Source organism: Sarcophilus harrisii, chromosome 5 (assembly GCF_902635505.1).
Source record: "Sarcophilus harrisii chromosome 5, mSarHar1.11, whole genome shotgun sequence".
NCBI lineage: Eukaryota > Metazoa > Chordata > Mammalia > Dasyuromorphia > Dasyuridae > Sarcophilus > Sarcophilus harrisii.
The window spans coordinates 180397037-180420774 of record NC_045430.1 but is presented as its reverse complement, the minus strand read 5'-3'; the positions used below and the strand labels follow the sequence as shown (position 1 = coordinate 180420774).

General features: G+C 40.2%; 1 protein-coding gene across 2 annotated transcripts in view; it reads left to right on the top strand.

The window, feature by feature from the left end:
• PLXNA4 (plexin A4) overlaps positions 1–23738 on the top strand; it is a 636841-nt gene that overhangs the window by 565322 nt on the left and 47781 nt on the right. For both annotated transcript variants that reach the window (XM_003771610.3, XM_031939072.1), the window contains exons 22-25: positions 5085–5353; positions 9061–9127; positions 10241–10387; positions 15254–15413. In XM_003771610.3, the coding sequence (XP_003771658.1) occupies positions 5085–5353; positions 9061–9127; positions 10241–10387; positions 15254–15413 (643 nt within the window). The remainder of the gene's footprint in view (positions 1–5084; positions 5354–9060; positions 9128–10240; positions 10388–15253; positions 15414–23738) is intronic.

Sequence of the window (23738 nt, the reverse complement as noted above, 5' to 3'; positions counted from 1 at the left end):
TGATTTCTCTTTTTGTATAACTTAGATTGTTGAGATTTTTTTTTCTATATTGAGTGCAAATATGCCTTTTATTATTGTTCCTAGATTTGATCTTCAGGGGCAAACAGAATGTTTAATCTCTCTTCAAAGTGACAGCCCTTCAAATACTTGTTCTCCATGTTCTTTTTGAATCTTCTCTTCCCTAGGCTGAATATCCTTGATAATAATTCTTATATGATATGATCTTAAGTGTCCTCTCCATCCTGTTCACCCTACTCTAGTTTTTTCAGTGTTCCTGCCAAAATGTGGTGCCTAGAACTAAATAATGCTGCAGATGTGGTCTGATAAAGGCAAAATATAGCAGGATCATGACCTTGCATTTTCTAGATATTGTTCTTCTATTAATTCAGCCCAAGATCATATTACCTGTTTATTCAGTTGCCATGTTACATTATTCAATTCAAACAACATTATTAAACACTTATTATGCTCAAGGCATCTTACCGTTCACACATACACACACACATACACAAAAACCTAGAGATTTTGTGGGTTTTTCACACATAATTTTCTTGCTTGGTCTTTTATTTCCTCTATTTGTGCAGTTTATTTTTTGAACCCAAATGGAGGATTTGACATTTATCCCCATTAAACATCCTCTCGTTAACCTGTATGCATTACATCACCATGATGAGATCTTTTAGTATCCAAATTCTGTCATGCAACATATCAATTTCTGCTTTCTTTCGTACTTAGATTTAATAAGCATACCAGATCATGTCTTCACACAAGTGTCTGGTAAAAGTGTTTAACAGAGAAGAGCTATGGATATATCTCTGGTGTCAAACACTGGAAACCCCCCTGTGGGTCAGCACTGATCCATTCAATGGTTTGAATCATTCAACTATAGTCATGTCAATGGTTCAGTACCTGTAACTTAATGTAATCTCTTTTCTCTATCACTTCAGATGTGAGGATTTCAATGATATATCTTCTTCATTTGAAAACCAACCTTTTCTTTAGGGAATAGAATACCATACGTTTTAGGACCTTAGAGGAAAGACTTCATTTTATAGATAAAGAAAGTGAACTTCGGAAATTCAGGTGACTTGTCCACAGTCACAGAGATAATAAATAGCAAAGCCAGGAATTTGAAAAACAGATTTTTCTGAATCCCCCATGCTATGAGTTGGATCTGGGAGGAACTATTCCAGAAGAAGGAAGTCAAGATTCAGTTTGAGCCTATTCTCATGGTCAATCAATAGTAAGAGCTTTGGGAAATTTGGTGTGAGTGATTTAGGGGGGAAGCCAGGTAGATAAAAAGAAAAAAGAGGTAAATAGATGGTTAAGTTTAAGCTTAGGGGTGGAGGATACATCAAAGTCACTACTATCTGTACTCTTGTTTTCTCTAGCTATCGAAAGTTAATAGCATCAGTTCCTGTGGTAGAAGGGGGTGCCATTGAAGACTAAGCACAAGGGAAGCAGATGCTGGACGTAGACTCCTTTTCTGGAACTCTGAGAGATACCTTGAGGCTGGCTGGCCTCTAGAGTCTGGGAGTAGGGAGGGAACTGGAGAAAACAGGATGGAGGCAAAGCTTTGGGAAGGGAAGGCTATGTACCAGAACCAAACGGTGTTGCTGGAGCTATAGGAACAGGGAAGGCCAGCACAATTGGTCACTATCCACCTTATTTCTGATCTCTTCCACTGCCTCCTTCCAGGGCTTACTTTACTTTTTGCTTTTCAAGCAGCAAAGGAAACAAAAGCTGAACAGGTACAGAGAAGTTGACATGGAGAGGATTACTATCCTGGATACTCTTAGGTGCCAGACCTGTGGGGAACTCTCTAGTCCAACCCCCTTCTTTTTTTCTTTCTTTCTTTTTTTCTTTTGCTGAGGCAAATGGGGTTAAGTGACTTGCCCAGGATCACACAGCTAGGAAGTGTTAAGTATCTGAAGCCAGATTTGAACTCATGTTCTCCTAACTTACTTAGGTGCTCTGTTCACCTAGCTGCCCCTCCCCTTGTTTTTATAGAGGAAGAAACTGAGGCACAAGAACATATAGCTATTGAGTGTCGAACGTGGCTCTGAATCCTCATTTTCCTGACTCCAGGTCCAGTGCTCACTCTTTTACTAAGACCCCTCTCATCTCAAGGCCACGGTTGTCATCTTCTATGACATGGGAAAAGGTCAAACTTGGTCTTTTTTCTCTTCATTTTAGTGATGATCAATGTTTAGTCTAGAAGGGTACTTTAGCTCGGAAGTAAAAAGGAACCATAGAGATCACCTGGTCCAACCTTCCTCTTAAAGATGTGGGAACTGAGATCTAGTTTTCTCAGAATTTTTTGTCAAATAGTGAGCTCTTGCTCCCAAAGCTTGGATTTTTAGGCTTATCAAATACTAGATTATTATGGTCATTTACTACTATGACCTAATCTATTCCACTGATTGACCTGTTTCTTAGCCAACTCTATTTCTTATCTAGTATTAGGTTGTTTTGATGATTACTACATTATAATACAGTTTGAGATCTGATACTTCTAAGCAATTTTAATTGATTCTTGACCTTTTGGTTTTTTTCCAGATGAATTTTATTATTTTTCTAGCTCGATAAAATAAATGTTGATAGTTTTATTGGTATGACACTGAATAAGTAAATTAATTTAGGTAGAATTGTCATTTTTATTATATTGGCTCAGTCTACTCATGAGCAATTAATATTTTCTCAAATGCTTAGATCTGGCTTTATTTGTGAGAAAAGTGTTTTATAATTGGGTTCACATAATTCTTGAGTTTGTGTTGGCAGATAGGCTCTCAAATATTTAATATTGTCTGCAGTCATTTTAAATGGAATTTCTCTTTTTTGCTGGCTTTTTTTGGTAGTATATAGAAATGGTGACAATTTGTGGGAATTATTTTTACATTTTGCAACTTACTAAAGTTGTTACTTATTTCAACTAGTTGTTTAGCTGATTCTATAAGCATACCATCATGTCATCTGCAAATACTGAAAAATTGGGTTCCTCACTACCTATTCTAATTCCTTCAATTTTTTCTCTCTTTTTGCAATAGCTACATTTCTAGTATAAAATTGTAATAGTGATATTGTAATAATGATAATGGGCATCCTTGCTTCATCCCTGATCTTACTGGAAAGGCATCTAGCTTTTTCACAGTACAGATAATGCTTGTTGATGGTTTTAGATAGATATGACTTATTATTTTAAAGAAAGCTCTCCTTATTTTTATACACTCTAGTATATTTAATTTGAATGGGTTACATTTTTGTTGAAAGCTTTTTCTGCATCCATAAAGATAATCATATGATTTTTGTTGGTTTTGTTGTTGCTATGGTCAGTTATACTGATAGTTTTCCTAATATTGAACCTGCCTTGCATTCATGATATAAATCCGACCTATCATCTTTATGATAAATTACTGTAATCTCTTTGCTAGCAATTTATTTAAAATTTTTGCAACAATATTAATTACGAAAATAGATTTATAGTTTGCTTTCTTGGTTTTTGCTCTTCCTGGTTTATGTATCAGCATCATATTTCTGTCATAAAAGTTATTTGATAGTACTTCTTTCCCTCTTTGTCCAAGTAATTTATGTAATATTAGAATTAGTTGCTCTTTAAATGTTTGGTAAAATTCAGTTGTAAACCCATCTGGTCATGAAGATTTTTTTTAAAGTGGGTTATTTGTTGTCTTATTCAATTTCTTTTTCTAAGAGAGGGCTATTTAAGCATTCTGTTCTAATCCCCTCATTTGACAGATGAAGTAACTAAAGCACAGAGAGGTCACATGATTTGCCTAATGTCACACAGCTATTTAAAGGCACAGGTGGGACCAGAACCCCTTATCTTGATACCAAACCCAATGTTTTGTCGTAGTCAGCCGATTGTGAAACTGAAAATGCCCTTTTTGTTTTTCTTCCTGATTTAGTTTTACCTTATTTCTAAATCTGATTTTTCTTGTGCATCAAGAGAACTGTATAAATACATACATATATACTGTATTTAAGATAGACTTTAATTTGTTTAACATGTTTGAGACTGCCTGCCATCTAGGGGAGGGGGTGGAGGGAGGGAAGGGAAAAGTTGGAACAGAAGTGAGTGCAAGGGACAATACTGAAAAATTACCCATACATATGTTCTGTCAACAAAAAGCTATAATAAAAAAAACTGAAGATGCTTATCTAGCATCTAGCCCCTAGGAGACCAAAGCTTGCCCAGAGGAAGCCATGGCAATCTATTATATATTGGGATCCTTTCTGGAATAATTCTGGCTTGAGTGTTGAAGGGGACCCCATGACATTTCAATTCAAGATACATAGCATCTGGGGCATCTGGGTGGAACAGTGAGGAGAGTGCTAAATCTGGAGTCAGGAACACCTGAGTTCAAATCTAGTCCTAGCTTTATAACTATGTGCAAATCCTTTCACTCTGCCTCAGTTTCTGAACCTATAAAATGGGACTAATAATAGCATCTGCCTCACAGGGTTGTTGTAAGACTCAATTGAGATAATATCTATAAAGCAATTAGTTTAGTGTCTGACACATAGTAAGTGCTATATAAATGCTAGCTATCATCAACTCTATTATCTATCTGCTAGCTACTCTGCTTATTGCCAGGGATAGGAACAGTGGAAGCAAACAGCTTCTTCCCTAATAAAGCTTGTCTGCTATTGGGAAGATAAAACACCTATAAAAATAAGTGTAGAGTAGGTGGTTCAGTGGATAGAGTACCAGAACCGGCATCAGGTTAAGCCTCTTTGCCTCAGTTTCCTCATCTGTAAAATGAGCTGGAAAAGGAAATAGCAAGTCACTCCAGTGACTACCAAGAAAACTCCATATGGGTCGTGAAGGGTCCGATATGACCCAATCAGCGGTAATAATATATAAAATAGCACAAAATAATTTGAATGTAAGAAGGACTAATCACGGGAGCATCCAGATGACGGCAATGGCATCTTTCCAGAACTACGCAATGTCCACCTAACACAGCCTGTTGTTCCCACTACCGGTGATCACACTGAGCCCGCCAGTGGTCCCCACAACAGGTGAGTGAGGTGTCTCACAGGGCATCCTTCTCCTCCCTCCCTAGGTGCCGGGCTACCGACAGGAGCGCGTGGAGAAGGGCCTGAAGCTCTTTGCTCAGCTCATCAACAACAAAGTGTTTCTGCTGTCCTTCATCCGCACGCTGGAGTCCCAGCGGAGCTTCTCCATGCGGGACCGGGGCAACGTGGCTTCCCTCATCATGACGGTCCTGCAGAGCAAGCTGGAGTACGCGACGGACGTGCTCAAGCAGCTGCTGGCCGATCTCATCGACAAGAACCTGGAGAGCAAAAACCACCCCAAGCTGCTGCTCCGAAGGTGAAGGGTGTGGGGAGGGAAACGGCCAAACCAGGGGCGGCAGGAGGGTTTCTCCCCAACCGAGACCCCCCAAACCATCTGGGAGGATTTAATCTTGTATTTGCCTAGGGGCGGAAGACTCCTGCAGTCTTCCCTCAATATGGGACTTGTATCTCATTCTTAAGCATGCTTGTTGAGAAAGCTCTGTAGCTGTAGACAGAAGAGCTGGACTCAAGTCCATGGTCCAACAGTTGTTAATTTATTTCCTGTGTGACCTTGAACAAGTCAATTACTGAGCCTCATATGTAAAATGGGTATAAGAATACTTAAAAAAAAAAAGTCCTTGGCAACCTTAAAATATGCTATGAATGTAATATTCTTTCCTCTCTTTTATTTTTGTTCATCTGTTTTCCATTTCATCTAGGTCCCCTCTGGCTAAAGGGAACACCATTGAGCTTTTCCTCTCAAATTTTTCTTTTTTTTGGTAGAACCTTAACATTTCAGATCCTCAGAGGACCTTCGGTAGTCATCTAGAGACCTTTCCTCTTCACTCAAGAATAATACATGTCTTTTCATATAATCATGAGTTGGAGTACAAAGGGATTGTTATTTTTCATTATTTCAACTATGTCTCTATTTGGGTTTTTTATTTTTTTTGGGGGGGGGGCAAAGATGGTGGAGTACTTTACCAATTCTTTCTCTAGCTCATTTTACACATGAGGAAACTGAGACAAACAGGGTTAAAGTGACTTGTCCCTGGGCACACAGCTAGTATCTGAGGCTGAATTTAAACTCAGTCCACCTAACTTTAGGGCCTCTGCCCTTTCCCTAGGTGCTCCATTTAAAGTTTATCTAGTACAATTATTTCATCTTACAAGTTAGGAAACTGAAGCCCAAAGAAAATAAACCAAAAATCAAACAGCAAATAAGTTGTAGGGTCAGTATTTAAATACAGGTCCAATGTTTAAATACATCCAATGTTCTTCTTAGTTAAAAATCTATAGTATTTTTAAACATTCTATTGAAGGAGATACCACATTAACCCTTCATCACACACACCCCTTTCTCATAGCCAAGACGGTCTAGTTTAGATTGGATTTAAACTCTTTCCAGTATAACTTGTTCAATGCAGTTCTGAATGTAATCTCCTTGAGGGAAGGAACTATGTCATTTTCTGTCTTTTTTTTTAAATTGAGCCCATAAGACAGGTCCTTACACACAGTAGATACATTAATAAATGTTTGTTAAATTGAATTAGCCTTCACTTTTCCATCTACTTGGAAACTCCACACAGGGGTAAAAGTGAAATTGGGCAAGGTCATAGGAGAAAACTTGTGCTCGTTTTCTACATCTCATCTGAAATGAACATCATTTGACCACTAGTCTCCCTTTGCCTTGACCCTTGACACACTTGAAGATACTGTTAAAATTTTTCATTCTGCCTCCTTCTTACCAGATCAAATCATCCATAATCCTTTCATTTCTCCCCTTCCTTAATTTCTACTTCAAATCAGCCAACAAGAAACTATTGATCTCATATTTTACAACAATAGCTGACATTTATATGATGAGACTTCAAGGTTGGCAAAGACCTCTGCATATATATTTTCACTTGATTCCCCACAAACAAATCTACCAGGTAGGTGCTATTATTATCCTCATTTTACAAATGAGGAACACGAGGCACAGGGAGGTTAAGTGAAATCACCACACTAGTGTTTGGGACAAGATTCAAATTCAGGTCTTCCTGATTCTAAATCCATCATTCTCATTACCAGGTCACCAGGATGCTTTTGTTTTACCTTTGTCAATCCATTTAATCAATGCCCTTGTATCTCTGCTCCTCTATCAATACCTCCAGGCTTTTGTCTTGATTTAACAAACAAGTTGGGATTTCATAAAAGATTCACTTTAAGATCTTGCTCCTCTGAGCAAAACCTTACATAGCATCAAGAAGCAGGCATGAATTGGGTCAATCATACTAATTTGGGAGTAGAAACAGAAAAAAGAGTTTGTGCAAGAGATCATTTTGATTTTTGTTTTACTTTCACCAAATGGCCACCCACTGCCATAATTCTAGGGTTGTCACTGCCTAGCCTAGCTCCCCCTGTCAATTTTCTCATGTTTCTCTCTGAATCTGTGTATCTTCCACTGTCCCTGACATCTTGCTTTCCTCCAACATCTTCTCTGCTTTTAACTTTGGTGACTCTCCTGTTTACTTTCTTTTTCCTGGCCTCTTCTCCAGTCCCACTTTTTAAATACTTCCCTGCTTTTTTCTCCATCTCTGTTTCCAAATTCCTTCCTTTATTCTAGTATCTTGGCATTTTCCTTGGCCAGTGCACCTTTAAAATGCCCATGGCCCCATGTAGACTTGGTCACCCCTCCCCTAGTGCTTCCCATGAGCACATCCGAGGACTGAATTCTGTCCACCCCAAAGGGAATCAACAGAAGTGGAGCCCTCTAGGATTTAGACAAATATGAACACCATACTTAGAGTCAAGAGACTCAAGTATTCAAGTCCTGGTTTAGTGATTTTTTTCACTTGAGCTAGTCACTTCACTTCTCTGAGCCTCAATTTCCCTCACTGTAAAACAAGGAAGCTAAATGCCTCCTAAGACTTCTTCCAGAACTATATCCATGAGCCTATGATCTTATAAAAATGAAATCAGTGTTGCATCTTTTGTTTTTGGGAGTCTGAAAAAATAGTTAATGAGTTTAACCTAAAGCACAGAGATTTGACTTAGCCTTAGAAGAGAATTTTCTGATCACGAAGATGGTTCAACTCAGAAATGGGTTTCCCAAGAAATGTTCTAGTATAGCCATTCATGGAAGCCCTCAATATTTTTCTATGTCTAGGAATAGTTCAGATTTGTCATTGTCTTGTGTAAAATTGAATGATCTTTTAGTATCTCTCCACAACCTGGGAATCTTTGAAGTGAGGCTATAAATTGGCTATTAGGGCCTACTGTGATTGGTCCAGCTATTCTGCTGTCTTTACTACTGTTCCTGCTATTCTACAGGTGGTCAAAGATCACACTGTTATTTTATACTTTCCTTTGTGCCGGAAAAAGGAAATAGAAAGGTTAGTAATGCTCTGTCGCATCAGTCTTCCTCCCAATTTTCTTTCTTTCCCCCAAAGAAGAATATATCTTATTCTGCATCAATGCTCCACTATGGAACACTGCTCTGTCCCTGTCTTGTGGGAAGACATTGGATGTGTGAAAATGGAGCATCTTGGAACTTGTACATACATTACAGGTTGCATAACAGAGTTGTCAAACATGTAATCAATGGGCCACATGCAGAGTTGCAGCCCAAACATGGTTAAAATGTAATTGGAAAATATTGAGCAAAATAAAGAAAAATATAATACATTTTGAATGTAAGTTGGTGTGCAGCCATCAGAGATCTTTATGGATTAGTGGTCCCCACTTCTATTTGATATTTCTGCCACAATAGGTAGGGCAATGGCCTCAGAACCAGGAGGACCCACATACCAATGTTTCCTCTTTAATAATATCAATCACTTGATTTCTTTCAAATTCATCCTTTGCAAAATAGGGAGAGGAAAATTACACTTATGCTCTCTAAGATCCCCTGCTAGCTCTAAATCTATGATCTGACGCAAGCCATAAACCAGTCACTCTTTTTCTCTTTGGTCCCAGTGAGACTAACCAAATACCTTTTCCTCTTTTCTTGCTCTATTTTGTTCCCCTGGACTGGGATAGGACGGAGTCAGTGGCTGAGAAGATGTTAACCAACTGGTTCACTTTCCTCCTCTACAAGTTCCTGAAGGTAAGAGGGACCGGCATCAGTATTTCACAGGTGACCGATACCCTTCCCTATTATTTTCTGCCTTTATGCAATGTCCTGTACATTCTCTCTAATCACTGAGTCACTGCCCCTCTCCTTCTAGCCCATTTCCTATTTTATTCTATGGCCCAGTTTTCACCAGGAAAGGGCCAGACCTCTTCCTGACACAAAGGGAATATATTCCTGAATATCCCAGAGAAGAAAGCCTTTAGCATCTCATAATGATGCTTCATAAAGGGTGTTGTAGCCTCTTAGTGTGCCCTGAGTTTCCCCAAATTATATAGAACTTAGGTTGCAATGTCAAGCACATGAGTGATTCCCTTAGTGTGCTGATTTGGGGCGGGGGAAGTTGTAAAACTTTTCTAAAGATAGAAGACAGAAGAGGAAAAAAAGGGAAGGAAAAGAGAAAACACGGAAGATAAAAAACATTTATTCCCTCCTGACTACTTTCATATTGAAGAGAAGGAGATAAAGGAAGTCCCTGAAAAGTCATGATGGTGAATCCCTAGGACCACATTCCCATTTTCAGTTAAGAGCAGCACTTCTAATATTCCCTTTCCCTTTCCCCTCCTCCTCCTCTTCCCTCCCCAGCCCCCTCTACTCCTTCTCTCCCACCTCAGCCCTAACATGGGGCTGATAAGGGCCCCAAGCAGGTACAAAGAGGCAATATGTTGGCAGCAGATAAGCTAATGATGTGGCAGGAAGGTTGAGAACCACTTGGCTGCCAATTATTAACTTGTTTCCTAAGGGAAGTTGCAATACAGCGAAAGCCTCGGGGATGCGGGACCCAGAAAAGGGGTAGAGAGGGAGGGGATAAGGGAAGAGGAGAGAGGAATAAGGAAGAGAAAGAACATTAAGAACAAGAATGGGGCAGGGGGCAGAGATGGATAATATAGATATAAATCAGAACAGATGAGGACTGGGAAGAGAGGGAATTAGAAGAAAGGAAAGAAGTAGGAATAGGAGAGAGAATCCCAGTAGCAACATCTGTTTGGCTATAAGTGGGGATACACAGCAGATACAGGATTCTGGGTCATGCACACATTGCCTAAAGTCCAGCAGCTCCAATTATCCCAATAACCCTCTATTTCACAGGAATGTGCAGGGGAGCCCCTCTTCTCCTTATTCTGTGCCATCAAGCAGCAGATGGAGAAGGGTCCCATCGATGCCATCACGGGGGAAGCCCGGTATTCCTTGAGTGAAGACAAGCTCATCAGACAGCAGATTGACTACAAGACCCTGGTGAGTACCTCCCGACCCCAACTATCTAACGATGGTCTCCATTTGGTACTGCCAGGCAGAGTGCGGTGGGTCAAGCAGGATCTCAGTCAAAGGACCATGGATTTAGAGCTGGAAGTGATCGGCAATTTCCAGATAAAGAAACTGAGACCAAATGAGCTACAATGACTCCCCAAAGCTATATAAGTATTAAAATGCAGAGCTAGAATTTGAACCCAGATCCAAGAGGCAAATTATAGATGGAGAACTCAGAGAAGTAAATAAGAAAAAAGCCCACTACATCCCCAGACCCACTGAATGTTTGGAGAGGAGCCTCATAGTGTCATAGCTTTAGAGGTAATCCTGAAGTAGAAGGAGCTCAGAGGTTACGTAGCCCAACTGTCTTATTCTACAGATGAGGAGCTGGGACAAGGGAAGTAACCACCTGCTCAATGTGCCACAGCAGGCAAGCACCTGGAGGCAGGTCTTTTTACCTAAACATGCAGCCCATAAGAGAAGTGGGAGTGGATGGTGTGAGAGCTGGAGCGAGGGTCATGAAAGGGAAGTCTGAGACAAGAACTGTGGTCTTGTGATGGGCAGTCTTACATTTCTGTTCATAAGTCCCTGATTCCATGTGTCAGACACAGAAGTGACTAAGGCTATAGACATGAAATGCTCTCTCTGTCTCTGTCTCTGTATGTACTTGAATCTATCTCTGTCTGTCTCTGCCTCTGTTTCCCTAAATGTCAGTCTATCTATCTATTTCTCTCTTTTTCTCCCTCTCTGTCTCTCTCTCTCTCCCTCTCCCCCTCCTCCCTCTCACTTCCCTCTCCTCTGTCTCTGTCTCTGTCTCTGTTTCTCTTTCCCTCTCTCTCCCTCTTTCTGTGTGTCTCTCTCTGTCTCTCTCTCTCTCTTTTCCCTTTTTGGATCAAGTTCCAGTCATTTACACCTAGGACCTTCTTCAGAAAGAGGCTGACTATAGTTTATCTTCTGCTTCTATCTATTCACAGACCAGGTCATCACCATTTTTGTGTATAGGAAGAAAAAGAAGGAAGAAATAGAGGCAGAGACAGAGGAAGAGACAGACAACAGACAGAAATAGAGACAAAGACAGAGGCAGAGGCAGAGGCAGAGAAACAAAAAGAGAGAGACAGGGATACTGTTAAATAAAAAAGAAAGGGAAGGATAGAAAAGCAGAAATCAGAGGTTCAGTCTAACAGAAACCCTCTTACCCCCACTTTAAGGTTCATTCCAATTCTCTGATTCTCAGGAGATCCTGCCAACCAATCCCCAAAGTGAAAGTTCACAGTTCCCAAGGTGGGCTGGGGAGACACTAACAGCTAGACCCAAACAAAGCCCCTCTCTTCTCGATGGGAATGATTTGATGCTAATCAGCTTTTCCCACCCCCATCTTCAGAGAGCCCCATGAATCCCGATAGGCATCTTAACAGATTTACAGGGATTGGCTTGGCTGATGAGGATTCAAAGCAGCAGCATGTGAATAAGGCCACTGCTTCCTCGCAGTCACTGTCTACTAAAGAAGAGACTTTAGAAGCTCCTATTTAAAAAGGGGTGGGGGAAATCTTCCAAAAATAGAAACCTGAATAGATTTCTTAATGAGATAGAACTACTGTTCAAGTGTGTCTCCTGTCTGTTCTCTTCTGTTCTCCCCCCTCCTCCCTCCCCCCCTCTCTCTCTTCCCTCTTTCCCTTTTCCCCATTGAAATGAGTTATATTAATGTTTTGTTCCTAAATGGTGATACATTTTATTTCTGGAAAAAGACCATCGTTAGAATATCAAGTCTAATGTCACACTCTGTCACATAAAAAGTCCTTGAAAGTATGTCAGGGAAGCACAATGAAGAAAGGGTCATAGGAGCAGATATTTCGGTCTGGAAGGGACCTAGAAGTCATCTAGTTCAAATTTCTACAGATGGGGAAATTGAGAACCCAGAGCCTCATCTAAGATAAGTGACAGTGACAACAGCCACTGGACTCTCTGACTTCAAATTCAGCCTTCTCTCAACTAACTATGAAGAAGGATGGAATTAATTTAACTAGAAAGATATGGGAGGGCAATTTAAATTGGTGAAAGAATATTAACTCTGGGGTACACCTCCATCTCCACTGAAGAGAGAGAAAAATGCCCTTAGATGGTATTAGAATGGATTGAGAAAAAGCAACCAGAATGAAGATTTTAGTCTAAGGAAGACAGAATCTAGAAGCCACTGGTACTTGGTCAGGCACCCTGAATTGGTTTGAAGATAGATTTGCCTAAGGCATGATGCAGGACTACATTAGGAGAATGCAAGTCATATTCTTCTATCAAGATCATTACTTATAGATCACACACCTTAAATATTTGCTGGTTGAGTGAATGAATCTCTGGTAAGTGCAAGTCCCATAATTTCAAGAATTTTATAAATTAGGAATATCATCTAGCCCCTGATGGACTGTTTTTAGAGAGAGACACCTGTCTGCTGGCCACTGTAGCAGGACTATCAGCCTTGATGAAGTCAAGAGCACTGACTGTGAGTAGATGAGTTGCTAAATATCCCTTTGGGATAGTAGACTTTCTGCCTACCATCCATATGGTTTTATATAGGACAGAAGAGAGGCTGGGCTCCTGTTTCTAGGTTTCCATCCTCTCCCTTCAGTTGAAATCTTCAGCATAATCCTGCTGAAGTCTACAAAAACTACATTCTCTAATCCAGACTTGTGACTGACAGCCAGTGTGCCCAGAAGATAAGCAAGGCAATACAGAATCAAATTTCAGTAACCATCATCATAGAGTCAGAGCTGGAAGAGCGCTTAGTAGGGCCTAACTAATCCAGCTTCCCAACTTTGCAAAGGAGAAAACCAATGCTGAGGGCATCCATGTAGTCAGAGACAGAGCCCAGATCCTCTTCTTCCAAAGCCAGTCTTGTACCTCAGGGCTTCAAGTTTGAGAAAGGAACCTGGAAATTTGGGAAGGGCGTAGGTACCACAGAGGAGGCATCTTCTTAGGGCTCAAGGAGCCCATGATCTAGCCATTAAGTCTTGTAAAAGGAATACAAGATCCTGAGTTCTTTTCCTCATCATTTTTGGGAAAAGAATTTAGGTTTATAATTTTTAAGTGTTTCTCTCTCTCTCTCTCTCTCTCTCTCTCTCTCTCTCTCTCTCTCTCTGTGTGTGTGTGTGTGTGTGTGTATGCGTGTTTTCCCCTTTCTTAATATAATAAGCATGTTACCACATGAGCTCAGTGCAACAGTCTGGTTACTAATGAAAGCAGACATCAAGGGATTGAGATCTTAATTGCCACCACATGCAGCACCGTTGCTATTGTCTGGCTCTAAAACCCAGATGTGGCACTTGGGAAATAGATATTGGAGCGAGTGAAAGTTCAGAGAAGCTAAGGAGAGGGGAAGAAATCTCAGGTAGCCAATGCCAAATGAGAAGCAGCCTCCTGGGCCTTCTCTGGCATTCACCGCGGTCCAGCCCGTTTTTAGAGAAGCATTGGCTCTAAGGAGCTCAACCTCAGTCTTCTGTGCCACAAATAGGTTGCCAACACTAAAATTATTTCTGAATTTCCAAGCATTAAGAGGGTAAAAGCTAGAAGCAGGACAGGAGCACCCTGGCAACTAAGCAGAAAACAACCTGAAGCTTTGGCCATTAGTGGTCTTTTTTCATGTACTCATAGATTGATTCTAAAGAGAGTAGTTGAGTCAGATAATGACCTGTATCTATACACAAAACTAGTCACAGACAGATCCAGGAATAGAGCTCAGATAGCCTGATCCTGCATTTTTAAAGGGCATCTTTTATTTTTAAAGAGCATGCTAAGTACTTTATAGATTGTTCACATGCTGATCAAACAAACAAAAAAAAAAGTCAAACAGCTCTAACAAAAGCTAAAGCTTGAGGAATCATTTGAACAAAGAGTAAAATTTCCTAATTTGTGTGAGGTCCTACTTATGTGTTGTTGTTGTGGCTGTCGTTACCAAATCAAAAAGTGGCTTAGTTAGGGGTGGTGAATGAATGTATGCATTCTCAAGTATGGGTTTGAGTATATATTATATGTTGGCATCTGGTGCTCCCTCTCCACATTCCACAAATTTGGATTTTATCTTAAATGGAAAAATAAGGATTTTAATGAGGGTTGTCCTGGCAGGAAAATGGGCGGCCTGCTCAGTAATTGAATTTTCTGAAAGAAAGGAAGACCGATAAAATGTAAAAGATGGATTCAGAGAAATGGAAGCAGAAATAAAGAGAATCGTGGAGGGAGAAAGAGAAGGAAGGAATAAAAGAAAGGGAAGGAAGGAAGGAAAGAAAGAGGGAAGGAGGGAGGAAAGAAGGAAGGAAAGAAAGAAAGGAGGGAAGGAGGGAGGAAAGAAGAATGAGAGAAGAGAGGAAAGAAAAGAGTATGAGGGAAGGAAGGAGGAAGGGAAGAAGGGAATAAGGAAGGAAGGAAGGGAGGGAGGGAGGAAGGAAGGAAAGAAGGAAGGAAGTAAGGAGAGAGGGAGGGAGGAGTAAGAGGGAGGGAGGAAAGAGAAAAAAAGGGGAAGAGGAATAAAGGTGGAAAGGAGGAGATAAAGGAGAAAAAAAAGAATAAAAGGAAAGAAAAAACTTTCCTGAGAAGTCATATATTCTTATCATACCAAGGAGAGATGAGTGGTGGGCTCAATAGGGATAAGAAGAAGGGCCAAAAAAAAAAAAAAAAAAAACCAAGGTGAAGTTTGTCCCTCACTTTCTACTTCTCTATGTCTCCAAACCCTCTGAGGAAAGAATAAGAAAGAAAGATTCTTGTGCGAAAAAGGAGAACCCACAGAAGGAGACATGGGTAGGTACCATGGTTTCTTTCCTCTCTGAGAAACTCTATTCCATATTTTCTTTATACTTCTTTTCACCCCAGGTCTTGAGCTGTGTAAATCCAGACAATGTCAACAGCCCTGAAATTCCAGTGAAGATCCTCAACTGTGACACCATTACCCAGGTCAAAGAGAAGATCCTTGATGCCATCTTTAAGAATGTACCCTGTTCCCACAGGCCTAAAGCTGCTGACATGGATCTGGGTGAGTGAGCAATGGGTCTGCTCAGGGCAGGCTCCAGGAGAGAAAATATTATAAAAATGCCTTCTTTCTGTTGTCCTTGACAGAAGTATTTAAATCAGAGGTATATGATCACTTCTCAGGGAGGCTGTAGATAGGAGTCCTAGCTTGGTTAGGAATTTGGATCATATAGCCATTTCCAACAACAATCTTGTATGATTTCAGTGCATGGTGGGAGATGAAATGCTGATATCCACATTATAGAAGCTTAGAACTGAAGGATCTTTAGAAATCTCCGATCTAATCCTCTCATTTTATTGGATAGTGATGGAAGCAAGACTAGAAATACTAGAAATCAATTAGTTCCTGCTTCAGATCAGGGATTATTAACCTTCTTTGTGTCATGAAGCCTATAGAATTATTCTCAGAATAATGGTTTTAAATACATAAAATAATACATATAGGATGCAAAGGAAACTAATTATGTTAAAATAAATTACTCAAATCCTTATTTTAAGGGGAAATAAACTTCCCAAACTCTCTGTAATCTATCTATGGACCCAGTCTGGGGATCACAGGTTCAGAATCTCTGCCATAAGGAGTTGTGAACCAAGAGGAGTATTCTCATGTGATAACCTGCTTTTCCCAGAAGTATCAGAGCTGGTGAGTGGTGGTGGACAAGAGGAAAACAGCAGATGTTGTGTGACAGCCTTGCTTGATACAAGTTTTAATTATCTCCATCATTTTAATTATCTTTCATCATTTATTGAGCATCCTCATCAGTAGAATTAAAAGAGACAAAGAGTGATGGAAAGCAGGAAGAGAGCTATAGGAGCCTAGGTAACATGACAGAATAGATAATGTGCTAGAGTTAAAATTATGAAAATTGAGCTCAAATTCTTTCTCTGGCACTGTGGGACCATGAGCAAATCACTTACCCTCTGGAAAAGTCAGTTTCCTCCTCTGTAAAATGGGGTATGTGCTGTAGTAACTACTTCATGGAGTTGTTAAGAGGCTCCAGTGAAATAATTTATGGAAAGTGCTATATAAACTTTAAAACCTTCTATAAATGCCAGTTATTATTAGATTGATGTTTTCCAAAGGATGGATCTGGGCCAATCTGTGGTCCTCACCATTGTTCCTGTCCACACTCCCCCTCTTTTACCTCCCCTTAGTTTTATCTCTACCAACACCGCTGAATACCTGAAGGATCTGGGTCAATGAGAATGGACAAGAGAAAAAATGAGAGATGGCAACATTCAGGGGAGAGATGCTGAGATTTGACTTGAACTGTGTCTATGAATAGATTGCATAGCCTACATAAGCATGGATACTTTATGTGCAAATATTGTAAAAATCTGGTGCTCCAGAGTGTTTTGTGCAGCGTGATGGAGTGTTCCCGAGGGAAATACTAGTCAGATTCCTGGTGAAGGTGAACATCAGCCTTCATGTCTGTCTTAGGTGGGAGACATGGGGGGGAAAGAGATTGCTGTTGGCAAAGAAATCAAAGAAACAAATAGTAAGACAGATCCCCAAAGGACATCCCTCTGACCTTCAAGTATGCTTCAACTAAACTATCCAGTTCAAATGAATAATTAGGCTCTGGGAGTCAGAAGACCTGGTTTCAAATCTTGCCTTCGGTGTTAAGTAGTTGAGCAGTCTTGAGTAAATCATGTCACCTTGCTGAGGGCCGGTTTCTTCATCTGCCACATGGGAATAAACACTACTTTGCTCTGCCTACTTTGTGGAGGAGTTATAGGACAGCAAACCAGGTAATAAATACAAAAGTGTTTTAGGGGAGCTGCAGAACTCTGTACAAATGAAATATGTTACTGCTATTGTTTTCTAAGATCATATATTCATGGTAAGTTTTTCAGTAAAGGGAACCTTTGAGATTATATGAAGTGTTACTTACAAGGCAGCATTGAACCTGGAGTCAGGAAGACTTGAATTTAAATCTGGCCAAGTCTCCTCAATCAGAAAACAAGGATAATAACAGACCTATCTCCCAGAATTTTCTAAATATTAAGTGCAATAATATTTGTAAAAAGCCTTAGGACAATGCCTAACACATAGTAGATGCTTAATAAATTCTTATTCCCTTCTCTTCTTCCTTACTCTCTCATGTAATAATGAAGAAATCAGGCTTTCAATCCCATTGTTCTTTTCACTTTATCATCCTGCCCCAAAAATTCAAGGAAGGAGTTTGGGCCACCTTGCCAATAACCTATTCTTTTTTTCCCTCTCAATAATATTTTTATTTTTCCAAATATATATAAAGATAATTTTCAACATTTATTTTTTTAAGACTTTGAGTTCCAAATTTTTCTCACTCCTTCTCTTACCTCCCCCCCGCCAAGACAGCATGCAATCTGCCATAGGTAAATATATGCAGGCCTTTTAAACCTATTTCCATATTTGTCATGTTGTATGAGAAAAATCAGACCAAAAGGGAAAAACGACATGAAAAAGAAAAACAAACAAACAAACAAGGTGAAAATATGTTTCAATCCACATTGTCTCCATAGTTTTTTCTTTGAGAAAACCCAAGTCTAGTCAAAAAACCCAATTTTATATTTGTAAGGAGCTTACTTAGCATGTTCCTGGCACATAGATACTATAGATCTCCCTTCCCTGTGATTCACTCTTTTTTGAACCTGACTTATGATTTCCTTGATACATGGAACTCCCAGGTAAAGAAACTCTCTCAACCCATGTAAATAGACTTTCTCTGTAATCTTAGAGACCTGCTTGGAATCTCTGAGAAGTAAAATGACTTATCTTGGATCATATCTGGTATGTTTTATAATAACAATAATTAGTATTTATATACACTTTAATTTTTCAAAGTGTTTTAAATATGTTATCTCATTTGATCCTCATAACAACTTCATGGGTAGGTACTATTATTATGCCTAAATTTTAAAGGCAACAGAGCAAGTGCCTTAGAGAACAGTGGAGAGTAAAAGATGGGATGGAAGGATTGATGACAGTGTTAGTGTCAAATTCAGTGTAATGTCAGTTCCCTCCCATCATGCTCTCATTGGGGTGAGTTGATATGTTCACAGGTGTCTATACTGGCCCAAGCTCCTGCTGCTCTAGGATCAACATAGTGTATGCACCCAAAATGAAGACATCGATGAGAAAGCCATGGTCAGATCCAGCCAGAGCTGCCCATTTGAATTGTGCCGACTGAGCTTAGCCCCAGTCTTCCTTCTCCCTCACACTTGTTTCTTAGGAAGGCCATAGGAAGCAGAATCAAGTACATGACTAGCAACCATACAAAAATCAAGAATTTTCTGTGAAAAGTGGAAAAGCTTCTATTTGAGCCCTGATTTTCTCATCTGAAAGAGATAGATGGTAGTGTCCCTAGATCAAAGGATAATATAATTTAAGAAAGGGAAGTCTCCATAACTTAGGTTCATTTTATTTCAATTAACAAGCATTGATTTTTCTCTCCTTCCCATTTCCCCTTGATAGGAAGAAGAAAAGCTTAGTTCTTGTAACAAATAGGCATAGGCAAGTAGAACAATTTTCCATGTTTTTGCTGTTATTTACTGGTGTTTGGCTCTTCTTGACCCCATTTAGGGTTTTCTTGGCAAAGATACTCAGGTTATTCATTCTCCAGCTCGTTTTACAGATGAGGAAATTAAGGCAAATGGTTAAATGACTTGCCCAGGGTCACATGAGTAGTGTCCGAAGCCAGATTCAAACTGTTTTCATGACACCATACCTGGGAGCTCTCTCCGATGCCCCAGCCAGCTTCCCACACTGACCATGTCCAAAAATGTATGTTTCGTTCTTTGTTCCTCACTTTTCTCTCAGAAAGCAACTTTTCTTATTTTGCAAATGAAGAAACCCAAACCCAGACAGAAAAGTGACTTGCCTAGATTCAAACCAGGAGCATTTGTTGCCACATCAAGGTTTGGTATAGCTGTGTTAGTAGTCATTGATGCAATTCTAAACCCTGGTCCTCTCAGAAAGGATTACTCAACTGTTAAATGATAACAACAACACATAAATTCATTAGTAAAAGCATTTAATTAGCAAACAAAACAACATAAATCACAAGGAATATAAATAATGCTGCCAATCCTGGTTCTACTTAGCTCTGTTTTTTAAACCTCCTTCTTCCATATACCATCATGGTAAGGGATCACATATAACCCAAGCATTGTAGGAAACATTCCAGATAATTTCTCCTAATAAGTGAAACTCTTTCTCCCAAGCATTTTGAGAAATAACATCCTTAGGTCAAGGTCAATCATGTCTACTGTGCAAAGATTGGGGCAGAGGTAGGCCCAGAACCCAGATCTCCTAATTCCCCATCTTCCATTAAACATCTATATCAGATCAGAATGTTAAGGAAAAGGGCTTTTTAAGAAGACGATAACTTTGGGGGGTGGTGTGAAAGAGAATTTTTGTATAGGGAAATCCCTGAGTTTTTTGTTGAAATACTTTCCTTTTCTTCCTAGAAAAGGCCCTAATAGTGAAGAACAATGGAAACAACACTTTGTACTCAGAGGACTGCATAATCCCACTTTTCTTACTGATTATCTCTGATATTGGACAAACCATTAAGTCATAGCTTTCTAATCTAGAATGAGACTTCAAAGACCATTTGTCAACTTCCTTCACTTTACAAATTAGGAAACTGAGGCCCAGAAGATAAATGATCTGCTCAAGGTCACACAATATGTTGAATCAGAGGCAGGATTCAAACTCAGCTCTTCCTCCTCTACAGCTCTTTCCATTTCATCCAAAAGCTTCATATATAAGCCACTTAATTTCTCTGGTGCGCCTTATGGTCCCTTTTAACTTTAAATCTGTGATAGGATCCTGTCACCTAGATTGAACTCCCAGCTCTGATACTAACTTCATGTATAAAATAAGAAAATTGGATTAGGCTCCTTTAAAGATCTCTCCCAGCTCTGAATTCTCTGATTATATGACAAAGGGTAGCTAAGAAAGTGGTGGATCTCTCAGATAATTCAATAGCTGCCCAACCTTAGACTTGTAAGGATGCAAGAGCTATGGAGTCACATCAGTGTATGCTTAACATACAAACCTATCTGGGAATAGCACAGGGGGGAATGTTTCCTGGACATTTGGTCCAAGCTTGTCACAAGAGAACAAAAATGTACTTGGTCCTCTCAAGAGAGATCATTTTGTCATTAGCAGGAATTGTTTCTCCACAGCCCAGCTGAGATTCTTTTTGTAAACTGGGCTTTCACCCAACCCCACCCAGAAATACCCAGGGGATGAGGAGGGAGGGTGGGAGAGAGAGACACACACACACACGCACAGAAAGATAGAGAGAGAGAGAGAGAGAGAGAGAGAGAGAGAGAGAGAGAGAGAGAGAGACAGACAGAGACAGAGACAGAGACAGCAGAGAGACAGACTCAGGGAGAGGGCTGTTTCATTTATTTATTTGTTTAGCTTTGGAAAGTCCTTCCCGATTGAAAAGCCTCTGGGTACAACCTAACCAAATAGATTGTTAATAGATAGTTGTAAGGTATTCTCTCTTAAACTATTCAGAAAGGATAAAGCAGCATCCTTAGGGTGAGAAGCTGCCTCCTGATACCAACCCAGAGTGGGCCAGGCAGGCTTGAAAGCCATAAGAATCATTGGTGGATACACTGCTCTTGGGGTCCTGTTGATTTATTCGGGTGGGGCCTCTCCTTTGGGGAGAAAGCCATGTCCTCCCTCCTAGGCTTGCTTGGCAATGTTGAGATTTAATCATATGACCCAGATGTCCCCATAAGAAGCTGTACTTTATTGGTCCAAAGGGAAAAGTACAGTGACACAATCATATATGTTACTGGACCAAAACCCATCAGTAAGTCTGGCACATAGTAGGTGCTTAATAAATGTTTATCGATTAGTCATATATAGTAGGTACTTAATAAATGGTGAATGAATAAACTTGGAAATATCAGAGCCCAATAATATGTGTACCAAGAAGGAGGACTGAGGGAGGTAGGAGAAAAGATTGTTGGAAGTGTAATTAAAATCCAGATAGGCCTCCTGAAATCTCACCCTCCTCCACTGCTGACACATACAGAATGCTCCAAAAGTCTTAGTTCTTTCAGTTTTTAAGCCTTTAGGTTTTAATAGCTTAAAACTGCCCTAAACTTTTGGAATACTCAAAAATACCTTCCTAGGAAGGCATGCTAACCGTAATTAAGGTTGTCCAAAAGTGGAATGGGTCGCCTCTAGAGGAAATGAGCCTCCCGTTCCTGAAGGACATCAAGCGAAAACTGGCTGACCACTTGGCAGGAGATACACTGGCTACATTTCTTATATCCCCTCTGATAAAAAGATTCCTTAATTGATTGGCCAACTCCTTAATCATGAGTGTGTCTTGCTGAGAGTAATTTCCCATCTCTCTGTTGAAGCTCAGGCTCAAAAAAAAAAAAAAAAAAAAACTGGTCCTCTCCCTGCCAACCATGAAAAATTGCCATATTAATAGCTCCCATTTGTATTGCCCCTTATGGGTTTTTCGCAATCACTATTTGAAACAGGTGATGTAAGTATTATTAACCTCATTATTCAGAGAAGGAAACTGAGGCTCAGAATGTAAATGGCTCACACAGGTGAATTTTCTGCTAATAAGGAGATGAAAAAGGAACAAAGTAGGAAGAAACGTCCCACTTGCTTTGAGAGCCCAAGACAGGGCTTGTCTCTGACACAGCTGCATATCCCATTATACCCAACACCCCTTACCTCTTGCCCCTTCCTCTATTGTGCAATCTCTCAAACTTTTCCCTTCTGATTTGCATTTCTGCCCCTCAGGACTCTCAGCCACCCAAAAACTGCTTGAGTAACATTGGAACAATGCTCCCTTAACTCCTGTCCCTCAGATGCTTTTAAAGGCAGGTTCTGCACTTGAGGACAATGATCTTGAGATTTATTTTCTGTTTTTTCGGTTTGGGTAGGGAAGAGTAGATCACAAGACTATCAGGCAAAGGCAGATTGTGACCTGTATTGCAAATATCATTTCATCCCTTTTGTCCCCAAATCTAACCCTCTTCCAAACCTCCCTATTACTGTGGAGTTGCCGTCAGCCCTCTGGTTCCCTGATTCCCAACCTCATTGTTAGCCTCCTCTCCCCAATCTCTCTCACCCCACGTATTGCCAAATCTGAATGTTTCTCATCCACCTCATCTCTCATCTACTTTTTCATTTCGATATTATGTACATCAGCATGCAGCTACTGTCCTAATTCTGGACCACACTGCCTCTAACCTGGATAATTGTAATAACATTATAACTGGTTCCATTTCCTCAAGCCTTTTTTCTTTAAACTGGTGAATTCACTCAAGTAGAAGTCATTTTTTAAAAAGCACAGGTCTGACCCGTCACACACACACCCCACTCCACCCCACCCTGCCCAACTCAATAGATCTGTTGATTTTAGGATCAAATATGACATCACCTTTAAGGACAGTTAGATCTTGGGGGTCAAGACTCACCTTCTGAGTTCAAATCTAGCCTCAGACACTTCCTAGCTATGTGACCCTTGACAAGTCATTTAATCTTGTTTGCCTCAGTTTCCTCATCTGTAAAATGAACTGGAGAAGGAAATGGCAAACCACTCCAGAAAAGAAAATCCCAAATAGAGTCCTGAAGAGAAAGACATGCCTGAAATAACTGAACCATGACTATGGTTTCACCTTTATTTCATCCTTTTAAATTCCTATTTTTGTGCATTTTACAAAGGGCACAATTATTATTTGTGTATGTAATTTATAAATAAGTAAAACATATACATATGATGATGGGCTCAAAGTTATTTTGCTGACTGATGGGTGATTTTAAAAGTTTGGAGAGCACAGGTCCTGGCAGCTTCTTTATTACGTTTGTGTGTAGAGGCCGCCAGAAGGCCCACTTCAAACCTCCATGTTTGGCTCCTGAATGCTGGTAGTCAGCGTTTCTCATTTCTACACCTCGTTTGTGTCACCAGCCAAAAACCAGGGCATTGAGTTACTATGGAAAGATCATTAGCTGTGGAGTAAGAGGACCTGGATTCAAATCCTTCCACAGACACTTATTAGCTATGCGAACATCACCAAGCCATTTAACCTCAGTGCCTCGATTCCCTCATCTGTAAAATGAAAGGTTTGGACTCTCCAGCTTGTGAATCCTTTTGAATTCTGGATCTCTGCTCCAGTGATCATCTCTCCTCATAGAAAGATGCACTTGAAGCCTTCTTTCTAGATTAATGGAGGAGCCCGCAGTTCTTAGAGAAAGGGTGGACCAAACCACTAAGGCAAATGGGGCAAACAGTAGTGATGCGGGCCCTGCTGCATCCTCCCCCCCACCTCAGCCACATCAGCATAATTACAC